At 43.7% G+C, this 16,474-nt stretch overlaps 1 protein-coding gene across 2 annotated transcripts in view; it reads right to left on the bottom strand.

Annotated features, from left to right (window-relative positions):
* DTD1 (D-aminoacyl-tRNA deacylase 1) overlaps positions 1-16,474 on the bottom strand; it is a 77,483-nt gene that overhangs the window by 49,130 nt on the left and 11,879 nt on the right. For both annotated transcript variants that reach the window (XM_043479489.1, XM_043479490.1), the window contains one exon: positions 13,406-13,512. In XM_043479489.1, coding sequence (XP_043335424.1) covers positions 13,406-13,512 — 107 coding nt within the window. The remainder of the gene's footprint in view (positions 1-13,405; positions 13,513-16,474) is intronic.

Here is a 16,474-nt window from a genome sequence, read left to right as displayed (position 1 = left end):
TACGGTAGGTTCTCACCAGCTCTCTATTTCATACACAGTATCAGCAGTGTACATATGTTATCTCAGGCTCCCTATTCATCCCTCCCCTTTCCCCACCTGGTGTCCATACTTGTTCTCTCCATCTGTGTCTCTATTTTTGCTTTGCAGATAAGCCCATCTATATCATTTTTCTGGGCTTCCCAGATGGTGCTAGTGGTAAAGAATCCTCCTGACAATGCGGGAGACGTAAGAGACACGGTGTGTTTGATCCCTGAGTTGGGAAGATCCCCTTGAGAAAGGAATGGCTACCCATTCCGGTATTCTTGCCTGGAGAATCCCATGGACAGAGGAACCTAGTGGGCTACAGTCCATGGGGTCGGACATGACTGAAGTGACTTAGCAAGCACATACCATTTTCCTAGATTCCATATACAGGCGTTAATATGGGATATTCATTTTTCTCTTTCTGACTTCAGGTAACTCACTTTTACAGAAAACTCTCGAATGAACACTGCCCTCCGTCCTCTCTGCCATCCACCCACCAGCAGCACAGATATGTGCCCAACAGCCAGCCCGGTGTATAAACACAGAGCACCTCTGTGCACATCCTCCACAGCCTCAGTCCAGGATGTTCTGAGAGCACCAGAGCCCTGGGGAAGACCACACGAGCAGCGGTCCACTACCCAGAGGAAGGGTGGTTTCCTGGGCACAAGCCTCAAAAAGTGAGATCAGGGCTTTTTCAGGTTTGGCCTGGATCGACCTGAGCACAAATGTCCGGAAGGAGAAGCAGGCCGGCCCCTCCTTAGCCACAGCCGTCCTGAGGCTGGAAACAAAATATGTTCAAAGAATTTCTACCAACTCAGATATATACATTTTCAAAAATACAACATGAACATATAAATACAAATATGACTGAGGCAGAGTCCAGACTGGAGGAAACCAAAGAGACATGACAGATGCAACCTGGATCTCAGAGGAGACCCCAGCACAGAAAAGTGGGAAAACTAGAGAAATTCACTTTAGGGTTCCAGATTAGTTCATCATATTGTACCCATGTTAATTCCTTACTTTTGATAACTGCGCTGTGTTCATGTAAGATCTGAATGCAGGAGAGGCTAGAGAGAGAAACTTATTACCATTGTGGTAACTTCTTTCCAAGTTCTAAGATCACTTCAAAAGAAAAGGTTTGAACAGATACATTTTTGCAAGGAACATGTAAGAGACTATAAAAAGAAACCCTGTAGACCACATGCATTCTTTTGTAAAGATATTTCAAAGTTATTGAAAGGAGTATGAAAATTGACTTTTATTTCATTTTTAGATTTCAGACTACAAAGTAACCTTTGCTGAGGAAGGCAGCAAAGGTTGAGTCTTGCTGTTTGTACCTTGTCAAATGCTAAGGCGGATGGGTAGGTGAATGGATAGATGGGTGAATGGATGGACAGACGTAAAGACAGGTGGAGGAGGGGTGGTGAAGCAGGTGGGGGAAAGGGACCAGATCTAGACCCTGCACTGCCTCACTGGCTTACCGAGTGCCAGCATCGCCACAGCCTTGGCAAAAGAGGGGGAAGATCACCATGTAAACCTCACGTGCATGCACACCAAGTCGCTTCACTCATGTCCAACTCTTTGCTACCCCATGGAGTGTAGCCCACCAGGTTCCTCTCTCCATGGGAGTCTCCAGACAAGAATACTGGAGTGGGTTGCCATGCCCTTCTCCAAGGGGTCTTCCCAACCCAGGAACTGAACCCGAGTATCTTAAGCCTCCTGCATTGACAGGCGAGTTCTTTACCACAAGCGCCACCTGGGAAGCCCATGTAAACCTTGTGTTAAATACTAAAATTCATCTACAGAGAAACTGCAAGAAGTCACTTTCTGAGTCTGCTCCCCGGCACTGCATCGTTGCAGACTCGGGCTGGGCTGGTGGATTTCCCCTTCAGGGGCAGTAAGAGAAGCAGCAGGTAGCTGGGCCCAGATATCCATATTCAATCAGAAGACGCTGGCACAAGGGGCTTTAAGATGGCCGGTCCCCCCTCTTCACTGGAACGTCTGCAAGAATCTCCAAGTAAGGAGAATGATTTCCTATGCTGGGAAGTGGATGTACCAGTGTCTCCTATCTTACTCCTCTTATTTGTCTTAAATAACTCACAGTAAAGTATTTTAATTGGAAAAGAACAAACAGAAAATGAGCTCGGATCACAGAAGCAATGCTGTTCTGAAATATTTTTTAAAAAAATAAATATTTTGATTTGCTGAATTACATGCACAATCCATTTTGAAAGGAGCATAGTTCAAGGTACTTAGTCAATTGCTGTCAAACACTTTTTGGGAAACTTTTCTCCCAAATTGGATCATGAAAACAAGACGTCTTCGGGACGCCAGCCCTATTTAGACCTTGTCAAAGGAAAAGCCACTTCTCAGAGGGGTTAGCACTGCCCTTCTGACCCAAGCAGGATGACAAAGGGCCAGGGAACTGGGAGGACCAGGCCACTGGGCAAAGCCAGAGACACATCGTTCCTATCAAGGCACGACCCCTCCCCCTAGTCCTGGACCTTTATTCCCCATTCCCGGCACATACAGAAAGCAATAAAAATGATTTTGACGTAAGAGCCATAAAAAGAAAGTTAATTTATCAGTAATTTAGCCTCCCTGAGCCACAGTGTACTATCTGAAGCAGCTGCATCAGTTCAGCCACGTGACAAGAAAGTAGTGACCAGACAGTTGTTTTACATCTGTTTAAAGGGAAAGTAGAACCAAAAAAGGGCATGAATCACAGGCTGGAATCAAGATTGCTCGGAGAAATATCAACAATCTCAGATATGCAGATGATACCACTCTAATGGCAGAAAGAGGAACTAAAGAGCTTCTTGATGAGGGTGAAAGAGGAGAGTGAAAAAGTTGCCTTAAAACTCAACATTCAAAAAACTAATATCATGGCATCTGGTCCCAACACTTCATGGCAAATAGATAGGAAAAAATGGAAGCACTGTCTAGATTTTATTTTCTTGGGGCTCCAAAATCACCCCAATAGTGACTGCAACCATGAAATTAAAAGACGCTTGCACAGTATGGTACTGGTACAAAGACAGAAATATAGATCAATGGAACAAAATAGAAAGCCCAGAGATAAATCCACATACCTATGGACACCTTATCTTCGACAAAGGAGGCAAGAATATACAATGGAAAAAAGACAATCTCTTTAACAAGTGGTGCTGGGAAAACTGGCCAACCACTTGTAAAAGAATGAAACTAGAACACTCTCTAACACCATACACACAAAAAAAACTCAAAATGGATTAAAGATCTAAATGTAAGACCAGAAACTATAAAACTCCTAGAGGAGAACATAGGCAAAACACTCTCCGACATAAATCACAGCAAGATCCTCTATGACCCACCTCCCAGAATATTGGAAATAAAAGCAAAAATAAACAAATGGGACCTAATTAAACTTAAAAGCTTTTGCACAACAAAGGAAACTATAAGCAAAGTGAAAAGACAGCCTTCAGAATGGGAAAAAATAATAGCAAACGAAGAAACAAAGGATTAATCTCAAAAATATACAAGCAACTCCTGCAGCTCAATTCCAGAAGAATAAGTAACCCAATCAAAAAATGAGCCAAAGAACTAAACAGACATTTCTCTAAAGAAGACATACAGATGGCCAACAAACACATGAAAAGATGCTCAACATCACTCATTATCAGAGAAATGCAAGTCAAAACCACAATGAGGTACCACTACACGCCAGTCAGGATGGCTGCTATCCAAAAGTATACAAGCAATAAATGCTGGAGAGGGTGTGGAGAAAAGGGAACCCTCTTACACTGTTGGTGGGAAAGCAAACTAGTACAGCCACTTTGGAGAACAGTGTGGAGATTCCTTAAAAATCTGGAAATAGAACTGCCATATGACCCAGCAATCCCATTCCTGGGCATATACACCAAGGAAACCAGATCTGAAAGAGACACATGTACCCCAATGTTCATCACAGCACTGTTTATAATAGCCAGGACATGGAAGCAACCTAGATGCCCATCAGCAGATGAATGGATAAGAAAGCTGTGGTATGTATACACAATGGAATATTACTCAGCCGTTAAAAAGAATTCATTTGAATCAGTTCTAATGAGATGGATGAAACTGGAGCCCATTATACAGAGTGAAGTAAGCCAGAAAGATAAACACCAATACAGTATACTAATGCATATATATGGAACTTAAAAAGATGGTAACGATAACCCTATATGTAAGACAGAAAAAGAGACACAGATGTATGGAGCAGACTTTTGGACTCTGTGGGAGAAGGCAAGGGTGGGATGATCTGAGAGAACAGCACTGAAACATGTATATTATCAAGTGTGAAACAGATCACCAGCCCAGGCTGGATGCATGAGACAAGTGCTCAGGGCTGGTGCAATGGGATGACCCAGAGGGATGGGGAAGGAGGTGGGAGGGGGAATCGGGATGGGGAACACATGTAAATCCATGGCTGATTCATGTCAATGTATGGCAAAAACCACTACAATATTGTAAAGTAATTAGCCTCCAACTAATAAAAATAAATGAAAAAATAAAATAAAATACAATACTTTTCAGAAAAAAAAATAAGGCACTTGCTCCTTGGAAGAAAAGCTATGACCAACCTAGACAGCATATTAAAAAGCAGAGACATCAATTTGCTGACAAAGGTCCATCTAGTCAAAGCCATGGTTTTTCCAGTAGTTGGACGCATTACTGTACAGATGTGAGGATTGGACCATAAAGAAGGCTGAGCACCAAAGAACTGATGCTTTTGAACTGCAGTCCTGGGGAAGACTTTTGAGAGTCCCTTGGAAGGTGATCAAACCAGTCAATCCTAAAGAAAATCAAACCTGAATATTCACTGGAAGGACTGATGCTGAAGCTGAAGCTCCAATATTTTGTCCACCTGATGCAAAGAGCCAACTCATTGGAAAGACCCTGATGCTGGGAAAGACTGAAGGCAGGAGGAGAAGGGGGCAACAGAGGATGAGATGGTTGGATGGCATCACTGACCCAAAGGACATGAGTTTGAGCAAACTCTGCAAGATAGTGAAGGACAGGGAAACCTGGTGTGCTGCAGTCCATGGGGTCACAAAGAGTTGGACATGACTTAGTGAGTGAACAACAAGAAGAACCAAAAAAGGGGGAGGGGGTACAATTGGACCTCTATTCCTATCTACTGAGATGTCATTGCATACAGGTGGGAAAAGACATAAAGCACGACAAGCATTTCATTATAAGAAATTTAGTATAAATAGCAATGGAATACTCCTCAGCCATAAAAAAAGAATGAAATAATGCCATTTGCAGCAATATGGAAGGACCTAGAGATGATCATACCAAGTGAAGTAAGCCAGACATGAAAGACAAATATATCATTTACATGTGGAATCTAAAATAGGACACAAACTAACTTATCTACAAAACAGCGTCCTAGACACAGAGAATAGACTTATGGCTGCCAAGGGAGAAAGGGGTAAGGGAGGGATGGAGTGGGAGTTTGGGATTAGCTGATGTAAACTATTATATACAGAATTGATGGACAACAAGGTTCTGCTGTATAGCAGAAATCAAAACGACACTATAAGTCAACTATACTTCAATTAAAAATTTTTTTTGTTTATATCTCTTTACATAGGACCCAGCTTGAAGGGCTAAAGTTAAGGAGGGACCTTTGACACAAGGAGAGTCTAGGCTTGATTTCAAACCTCCTTTCCCTTAAGTGCAGGGGTTGGTGGTGAAGACTTTAAGTGTTTGGACGGGCAAACATGGAGCTGGAGCTTAAGGGTGGTCAAATATACAAAGCCCCCTTCCTTGAGGGCTGGAGGATGGGCACAGTTATGGTACTCACCCAACATTCGAGCACACACCCATGAAGTGAATGGTCCCAAGAGACACATGAGCAGAAGTGACCAGCGACTGCTGATAAGGGGTCCCTATCCCTCTCCCCTCCTACCCAGGCGGCCAGTGTTATAACCTGGGGGAGCCTGAGTCCTTGAGTCAGCAAATAGAGTAGACCCTTACCAACCTAGGCTGTGCTTTGGTGCTAGTAACTTTTATTGTGTGATGCTACAGAGACTTCTGAGTGTCTCCTGTGGCAGACAGCATTTCTTTTATTTATTTATTTGGCTGGGTCTTAGTTACCGTATGCAGGCTCTTTAGTTGCAGCATTTGGGATCTAGTTCTCTGACCAGAAATCAAACGTGGGCCCCCTGCATGGGGAGCATGGAGTCTTAGCCACTGGACCACCCTGGAAGTCCCTGGCATTTCTTAGGACAGTCCCAATAAAGATACTTCCATTCAGAGAATAATTAACCTAGAACTTCAAAGAAAAGAGCGAGGAAGTTCTAAAATGTAGCAGGTTATCATATGTTCATGGGGAGGATGAAAGCATGCAAGCTGCTCTCATACATACATGTTTCCTCCATCATCCTACAGAAACACACAAGCAGGAAAAAATTTACATATGTACATGTATACTAACACACCACCCATTTGTGTTAGGGGAAAAAAAAATTTAAACTAAATGCCCTTCAAACAAGGAAAGAATACAGCCACTCAGTGACCTGTTGTCTGTGGTCCCTACCCTCTCCCCCCAGATGTGTGCTCTGCCCACAAGGCTCTCCAGCTGGACCTTCAGTCAGCACTGCCCACAGCTGGCCACGCACGGGGACACCCATAAGGTGTGAGTTCTCCGTGACGGGTGATAGCCACTGATGCGAGATGCCGAGTACATGGGGATTTGTCACACTATCCTATTTATGTGAGCTCAAAGTTTTCTATGGTATAAAATTTTTAAAATGTAAATTTCAGAAAAATTGCCATAATTAAAAGTGACTAACCTTTGCAATAAACAGAAATGACTATGCTCATTGAAAGAGGCAAGACCACTAACCCAGGCAGATAAAGCAACTTCTCAAGCATTTGTATCAGTGGTTGGAATGGGCTGCAATTAACTCATTAGTTCACTAAAGTACTCATGTCAAGTCAATGCTGATGAAAGCAGTCTGGATCGAGATTAACTTGACAGTGCATGACCTGGCTTGAAAAAACAAAATATTGAAAAGGAAGCATTCCCAATGGGTCCACATTTTCTAGACTATGCTATAGACCATAAGATTCAGTTCCTGTTCTGTTGTTACTGAATATCAAAATATAGTGGAATATCAAAATATAGTGAAACAAATTAATAACCAAAAACATGCTTTGAAATAACTTTAAATTACAAATTAAGTTAAAATATGGAAGTATGGTTCATAAACATTTATTCATATCCCAACTCATAATTAAACTAGTAATGTAGCTTTTAAACTAGTAATGTGCCAAAGCTAGTTATCTGCTTTTTGATGACAGCCATTCTGACAGGTGTGAGGTGATGTCTCATTGTGGTTATGATTTGCATTTCCCTGATGACTAGTGGTGTGGAGCATCTTTTAATATGTCTATTGGCCATCTGGATACCTTCTTTGGAGAAGTGTCAGTTTAGGTCCTCTGCCCACTTTTTAATCAACTGTTTCACAGATATTGACTTGCATAATTTCTGTATAGAATCTGGATATTAACCCCTTATCAGATATGTCATTGGCAAATTCTTCTCCTGTTCAGCAGGTGGCCTTTTCATTTTGCTGACAGTTTCCTTCACCACGCGAAAGCTTTCTAGTTTAATACAGCCCAATTTGCTTATTTTTGCTTTTGTTGCCCTTGCCTGAGGAGACAGATCCAAAAATATCTTGCTTAAGATCAATGTCAATGTATATTCTGCCTATTTTCTTCTACTTTTATGGTTTATGATTAAGTCTTTAACCCATTTGAGTTTATTTTTGTATGTGGTATAAGAAAATGGGCTAGTTTCATTCTTTTACATGTAGCTGTCCAGTCTTCCTAATGTCATTTATTGAAGAGACATTTCCCACTTTATAGTCCTGCTTCCTTTGTCAGAGATGAACTGACCATGTAAGTGTGGCCAAAAAAGGGAGCCCTGGTGCACTGTTGGTGGGGATGTATTTCGGTGTAGTCACTATGGAAAATAGTTTGGAGATGTCTCAAAAAATTAATAGAACTACCTACCATAAGATCCAGCAATTTCACTTCAGGATATATACCCAAAGAAAACAAAACACTAATTGAAAGAAATATGTGCACCTCTATGTTCACTGCAGCATCATTAACAATAGGCAAGATATGGAAGCAACCCAAGTGCCCATCAATATATGAATGAATAAAGACGATGCGGTTATAAATACACAATGGGATATTAATCAGCCATAAAAAAAGAATGAAATCTTGCCATTTGCAACAACATGAATGGATCTAGATGTTATCATGCTAAATGAAATAAGTCAGGCAGAGAAAGACAAATACCACATAATTTAACTTATATGTGGAATCTAAAAAACAAACAAAGCAAAACAGAAACAGATTCATAGATACAGAGAACAAACTGGTAGTTGCCAGAAAGGGAGGGAGGTGGGAAAAGGAAGTGAAGAAGACCAAGAAACAAATTCCCAGTTATAAAATAACTAAGTCACAGGAACATAATATACAGAGTAAGGAATATAGTCAATAAAACTGTAATTTTGTTTGGTGACAGATGGTTACTAGAATTATCACGATGATCATTCAGTAACATATTTAAATGTCAAATTGCTATGTTGTATACCTGAAACTAACATCATATATCAATTATACCTCTATCAATAAAATAGATAAATAGATAATGTAACCTTAACAAAAAGACACTGTTAATACCAATTAATGGTCAAAAAAGGAGGTTAACATTGTAAGACACTTTTATTTCCATATGTCTCCCTTATGAATCTAACCTTTTACTCAACAAAATTGTTTCCCACCTGTCAAACACAGACCATGTTTCTAACTGTGACACACACAGGCTCTGGAAAGAGGCCAGTGATCCCCAGAATCTGGAGAAATACAACGGGATGAGTAAGCCTTGAAGGATGGCTTTGCAAGCCTGTACCAAGGGATTCTGGTCAACACCATCCAACATTCAGGGAAAACAGGAACACACAGACCTGTAAACCTCAGTGCAACTACAAGTGAACTGAAGGTCAATGGCAAGGACACGAACCCATTTCTAGATCAGCTGACTCCTGGAGGACCAAGTTCCACACACTGATCTGAGAGGTGTTGAGGCTTCATTTCTTTGAACAAATCTTGTTATAGATCAGAAAGATGGAAGTTAAGGAAGTTCTGTCAGAAGAAACCTGAGACTGGATGACCTGAAAGACTGTCTTCTGTTGGAAGCCAGCTTACTTAGTAGCCACGTCCCATGACCTTGAACAAGTCAGTCAAGGAAAGAATCGAGCTTCCCCCGTCTTGTGGTGTTTGAGGGTCACAAGCATGGATACAAAGCTTAGAAACTGTTAGTTCTCAACTGTGTTTCTATTAACAATGATAATCTGCTAAGTACTATAATCCTCCTTCAGGTGGAATAATTCATTTTTTTAAAGTGAGGTTTACTTTTAGACTATACATTTCCAAAAAAAAAGAAAAACAACACTCTCAACACTTCTTTTTTTTCCAATTTTTATCAGTATATAGTTGATTTACCAAGTTGTGTTACTTTCAAGTGTACATCAAAGTGAATCAGTTATACATACACATATACCCATTCTTTCTTTTTTTAGAGTCTTTTCCCATCTAGGCCGTTACAGAGTATTGAGTAGAGTACCCTGTGCTACACAGCAGGTTCTCATTAGTTGTCTTATTTTATATATAGTTCAACACTTCCTTTAAAGAAAAAACAAAAGAAACATCTAGAAAGAAGAGCAGAGCTACTAGGCACAGTGAGAAGGCACAGTAAAAGTTTATGAATCCAGGTCTGCCAACTTGTAAACAAGCAGACTATTTGGCTATTGAGCTGATTACCTCTCACATTATTAGAAGCCCCTTATAAGTTAAACAGATCTTCCCAGGTGGTGAAGAATGTGCCAATGCAGGAGACACAAGAGACATGGGTTTAATCCCTGTCAGAAAGATCCCCTGGAGGAGGGCATGGCAACCCACTCCACTATTCTTGCCTGGAGAACCCATGGAGAGAGGAGCCTCGAGGGCTACGGTTCACAGGGTCTCAAAGAACTGGACACAACTGAAGCAACTTAGCATGCGCTTGTTCCATGTCATGTGGGATCCTGGTTCCCCGACCAGGGATCAAACCCACGTCCCCTGCATCACAAAGTGGATTCTTAACCCCTGGACCAGCAGAGAAGTCCCTCAATTTTTTAAAAACAAATAAATCTTCTCTGTACCAGAATGTATTAGAGACAGCAGATCCACAGAGCGGGAGACAGATAAATGAGTTACATACCAACCGATAGTCTTAGGTTTATAAACCTGGAATCACATTGCCATGTATTCTTTGGAGATGTGTTTGTTTCATATAAATAGCACAGCTGCTGTGTTTTCCACATAAGTTCACAGATCTCCACTGTGTTCAATTTTTAAAACTAACCAGCCAGTTCTCATAACACCTTTGATGAGAACCTACTTCTTGACCTGATCTGAAACACCATCTTTATTACAAACCAAACTTCTCATCAACAATCAGGCTCCCTTTCAGGCCACTCATCTCCTCAGTGATTGGTTTCTCTCTTGCTCGGCCAGCACCATCTGTTTTCATTACTGTGACATTGTAATACTACACTTTATATCTAGGAAGGCCAAGCATGCTCCATGAGACAACAGACAGATGAAAAGACGCTCAGCATTGCTAATTATTAGAGAAATGTAAAGTCCAGTGAGCTATCACCTCATACCAATCAGGATAGCCATCTCAAAAAATCTCCAACAATAAATGCTGGAGAGGGTGTGCAGAGTAGGGAATCCTCCTACACTGTTCTTAGGAATATAAGTCGGTACAGCCACTATGGAGAATAGTGTGAAGGTGCCTCAGAAAACGAAAAACAGAGTTACCACATGATCCAGCAGCCTTACTCTGGGGCATGCATCTGGAGAAAACTGTAATTCAAAAAGATACATTCACCCCAATGCTCACAGCAGCACTGAATATTCACAATAGCCAAGACCTGGAAGCAACCTACAGTATGTCCACTGACAGAGGAATGGATAAAGAAGAACTGGTACATATATATATATATATATATATATATATATATATATATATATATAATGGAGTATTACTCAGCTATAAAAAAGAATGAAATCATGTCATCTGCAGCAACAAGAATGGACCTGGAGATTATCATACTAAGTGAAGTAAGTCAGAGAGAGAAAGACAAATACTATATAATATCCCTTATATGTAGAATCTAAAACATGGCGCAAATGAACTTACCTACGAAACAGATTCACAGACACTGAGAACAGACTTGCAGTTGCCAAGGGAGAGGGAAGTGGAGGAGGGATGGAGGAGGAGTTTGGGGTCAGCAGATGCAAACTATTATATACAGAATGAATAAACAACAAGGTCCTACTGTATAGCACAGGAACTATACTCAATATCCTATGACAAACCATAATGGAAAAGAGAATGGAAAACAATATATACATGTAAAGTTGAATCACTATGTGGTACAGCAGAAAGTAACTATACTTGTAAATCAACGATACTTCGACAAAATATTTTTTTAATGGTTTGGACAGAATACAGAGAAATAATAAATTCATGTCAATAATATAAATTTTTAATTTGTCTTTGATTTGGAGAGAGAAATGGCAACCCACTCCAGTGTTCTTGCCTGGAGAATCCCAGGCACAGTGGAGCCTGGTGGGCTGCCGTCTATGGGGTCGCACAGAGTCGGACACGACTGAAGCGACTTAGCAGCAGCAGCAGCAGCAGAATGATATTAAATAGCAAATAAAAAGCACAATAAGTCCAAAGACCATGGATGAAAGTAAAAAGCTTTACACTATAGTAACTTTCAGTTCAGTTCAGTCGCTCAGTCATGTCCGAATCTTTGCAATCCCATGGACTGCAGCATGCCAGGCTTCCCTGTCCATCACCAACTCCCGGAGCTTACTCAAACTCAAGTGCACTGAGTCGGTGATGCCATCCAACCACCTCACCCTCTGTCATCCCCTTCTCTTGCCTTCAATCTTTCCTTGCATCAGGGTCTTTTCCAATGAGTCGGTTCTTCACATCAGGTGGCCAAAATATTGGAGCTTCAGTTCAGTATCAGTCCTTCCAATGAATATTCAGGACTGATTTCCTTTAGGATGAACTGGCTGGATCGCGTTTCAGTCCAAGGGACTCTCAAGAATCTTCTCCAACACCATAGTTCAAAAGCATCAGTTCTTTGGCGCTCAGCTTTCCTCATGGTCCAATTCTCACATCCATACTTGGACCTTTGTAGTAACTTTACAGGCATTTTTTCCTGCTTTTTGAGCAAGGAGTCTGGTATCTTGTCTGCAGCCCTTAGATGTCCGAGGTAACAGACCCCATTGAGGCACAGGCCAGCACGCAGGTCCCTCCCTCTGCAGCTCACACTCGTTCCAGTCGTGGCTGCAGACCAGAACCTCCTCTGACCCCACCCCGGAGAATCCATGTCATTGGTCTGGGTGCAGCCAGGCAGTGGGAATGTTGATTCCTCAAGTTACTCTGCTGCATGTCAGAGGCTGAGAACCAGCAGCTTTGATTAAGGCTAGCAGGTACCAAGCATACCTGCCCACCGAAAATCAGTAACGAGAAAGAAAGGCTCTGTTCCCCTTAGAAATTGTGACTCTGAACAGGGCACAGAGCTTCAGGTTTAGAGAATGCTCCCCCCAGCCCCTGCAGCCTTCCCTTCATGGCATCCTAGAAGCGGGGGAGGAAGATGGAACTGCCTCCGGAGCTCTCACGCCTCCTGCCCACCTGCCTCTCAAAGGTCACTAAGTGGCTGCGTTAATCACAGTCTTTAGAAGCGCTAAGCACCTACCAGAAGCCCACAGCACAGGAGGGCTAGCACAGATTTCCTTTTTCTGTTTGAATTAAATTTTTTCTGAAGGCTGGCAGCAAATCCAGGTCAGACGTTGCTTTAGGATTCAGAAAGAACCTCCGGCAGCACATGTAACCACACCTGGGATAAACGCACTCCACAAGCATTCCACACTTGGGCACTGGAGCCGTGGACAAGGAGAACTATGCCGCTCCACTGCTGCCTCCCAGTGGCCACCAGGTGCCACAGCACCTCACCCCGGAGCAGCCCAGAGGAGGGACTGGGCAGTGCCATGGATTCTGAGTCAGGCGGTGGCCAGGCCACAGCACAGAGGAGATGCAGGGCAATAGGTGTGTTCTTGGGAACGGATGCAGGAAAACAAAACCCTACGTTCCTGCAATGAAGGGTTGTCTCCACCCCAGACTGAGACAAGCTCCAGGAACTAAGTCAAAGCCAGAAGGTGTCCCTGGCTCCCAGGAATCTAACCAGCCCGATTCTGGGCTTACCTGCTTCGGGTCGGAGGCAGCAGCACCAGGGGCTGGAGATTCCAGTTCTATGGTCACAGGCCCGTCGTTCTGAATGTGAACTTGCATGTAGGCGCCGAACTTGCCATCTGTAAGAGCAATGGCAGCCGTCACGAGAGGTGGAGACCTCGCGTTAAAGCTCTCTGCGATCAGTGCAATCGGAAATCTGGGAGCAGGACCAGCCAACCCCATAATAAGGGAAACACAAGACCACACACAGCAGAGGGGCCCTGCGTGCCCTGCAGCCCCAGCAAGGGGGTGGACCAGGGAAATCATGGGTTAACAGGTCTGTGAAGCCATGAGGACATGAAGTGTATGAACACTTTGGAGGGTAAAGAATTTGGTAAAGTTCAACATGAACCAACACCACAACTCTGGAATTCCACTTTGGGGCAGACAGCCCAGTGTTTACGACCTGAGGTCTCGTGGGGGGACAGATGGGCACCGGGTGCTAATGATGCAGCACTGTTTGACCTTGAGAATCCTGACTCTGGAGGCCAGAGAAGGGTGAGAGGTCCCTGGTGAGAGGGGCTCCCTGGGGGTGGCTCCGCAGGGCACAGGACTAGAAGGGCCACGGGATTCAGGGCCCCAGCCAGCTCTGAGGCCTCTGCGTCCCTCCTGCAACACAGGGAGACCAGCGAAAGGACCGAGGTTGAAATACAAGTTCGAGGAGCAGGGGAATGCCCCTGTGTGCAGAGTCAGGGTCTGCTCTCCGCATCATCGTCTGAGGGACCACGACTCCCTGCCCATCCCTGGGGGTCATGGTGCACTGCAGCTCAGACAGGCTCTCAAGATGTGGAGGAGGGACACCTGCTTAGTTCTTCACTCCGGTGGTCCCCACAGTCCCCTGGGGAGGAGCCTGCTTCACAGGGAGCACCCTTCACAGGATGGACAACCTCTGGGGGACAGGCCAAGGAGAAGGGCAGCCCAGGAGCCCCTTGGGGCTCCCCCCTCCAGAGTGGCTCGGCCCTGGGGCCCCCAGACACCAGACCTGCCACAGCAGCAAGGGGCCCCTCCAATGATCCGTGACCTCATGGAAGGTCCCAGCAGAACAGGCTCGGGCAGTGGCACGGGCGACTAAGAGAAGCCAAGCTGCTCGCCATTTTTAGAGGTGACATGGATCTAGTTCCTGCTGGGCAGCCAGTCGTGCGCGGATGACAGTGGCTTCCTGTGGCCTCCGCTTAGATTAAAGTGGCCGTTCAGATCCACAGAGCTTTTGTGCTACTCCTGTCAGGAAAGCTAAAAAGACATCAGCTAGGGAGGAAATCATGTGTTTAATTGCAGGCTAAAAATTATGGCTACAATTAGGAGCAACTTTCAGCCGCTGCTCTCCTCAGGGAAGCTGAAGGCAGGCTCAGGAGGAAAGGAATTATTTCCGACCTTGAATTTCTGTTGCCAGGATATACAGCATAAGCTTCACCCCGTTTATCATTCTAAGTAGCAAGAAATTTATTATTTTTTTTTGCCTGTTTTTCTTCAGTTAAGAACAGAACTATTGTGTGCCTTTCCATTTGTAAGGACAATAAATCCAAAGACATGTTTCAAGAAGTCTTAAAATGGTAATATATATATTTTTTTCCCAGTCCATCTCACAGAGTAAAGCCCCCAAGAAAAATTACAATGGTTAGGAAAAGTAAAAACAGTTAAAAAATAATAATAATGTCAAAAGGCAGGAACTTATCTACAAAACTACATCTGGGCTCCAGTGGTGATATAATCAGGTTGCTCTGAAATATAAGTCCCACATGTTTCCAGCAGGAACACTCCCCATCGGGGCCAATCCCATAGGGTCCAAGGGCCCTTACCGGCCCTAAACCACAGCACTCCATGTACCCACAAAGGCTGATGTCCATGCTGCTGATGTCAATGCCTGACAGCCTGCCCACCTCCACCAGGAAGCCACGCCCTGCCTCTCTGTGGCCTGGTATCTTTCAGGATGACCAGCCACCACAATGAGCATGCATGTGAATACAGGCAGGGCACTGGCCCAGAGCCCAGCAAATCAGCATGCAGGAAAGCTGGTCACTCTTTTTTTATATATCTATGTGTGTATGTATGCATTCATTTGGCTGCACCAAGTCTTAGTTACAGCACGCAGGATCTTTGATCTTCCTTGCATCATGCAAGATCTTTAGTAGCGGCATATGAACTCTCAGTGGCGGCACATAAGATCTAGTTCCCTGAGCTGGGATCGAACTCGGGCCCCCTGCACTGGGAGCACAGAGTCTTAGCCACTTGATCACCAGGGAAGTCCCTAAAGGCAATTTTTAAACAATAAGACACAGGTATAGGTGGAAAGAAACTCCTTTCACCCTTGTCACCATCCAAAGATAGGAAATGACTCAGCATGAAAAGAAAAGTTTGAATCTTTCAGCAGGGGAAGCAGGAAGAGTTTAAAAAACTTCATGGACTTGGGGTCTACAGATTCAGATCTCAACAAAGATGTGATTCCCCCATCAAGAATTCCTAGATTTACATGAACAGTAATGCCTCTGGCATCGTAGCACTGGCCAAAGTATGTAACACAGGCTTCCACTGAAAATTCACTCATGTGGTGAAAATGTTTTAAGTATTAATAGTAAAAAGAGAAGAAAATTAAGCAAACACATAAAAAATTAACCATGAAGGAAAGACTTGACGTGGTCTTCCTCCTTTGGGCACTTTCTCTGCAAGATGAACCTGGTGGGGCTAGGACATGCCCAGAGGGAACAGGGGTCGGGGTGGGGGGTGGAGGGCAGTCAGAAGTCTCCTGCACTCCTTAAACAACCTTCCACATTCCTCTAGCTCTCTGCCGCCCACCACGGATCAGACCTGCATGGAATACACAGGTAGCTCTTTTTAATCCCGTGGAGGCTTCTGATTTGCTGAACAAAGCTGACAGGTAAGCGCTTTCCTGGACTGAGCACGAAACAGCTGAGAGTGGGAACAAGATGCTGGAGAGTGGAGATCCCTCTTTTCAACTGTTCCATTCTGGTATCACATTTATTTTTGTTTCCTAACTATAAAAGCAACACATGCTCAGAACTCAACTCTGAGAATGGTTAAGGACAC

The sequence above is a fragment of the Cervus canadensis genome, chromosome 10 (genome assembly GCF_019320065.1).
Source record: "Cervus canadensis isolate Bull #8, Minnesota chromosome 10, ASM1932006v1, whole genome shotgun sequence".
Taxonomy (NCBI): domain Eukaryota; kingdom Metazoa; phylum Chordata; class Mammalia; order Artiodactyla; family Cervidae; genus Cervus; species Cervus canadensis.
This window is presented reverse-complemented; position numbering and strand designations above follow the sequence as displayed.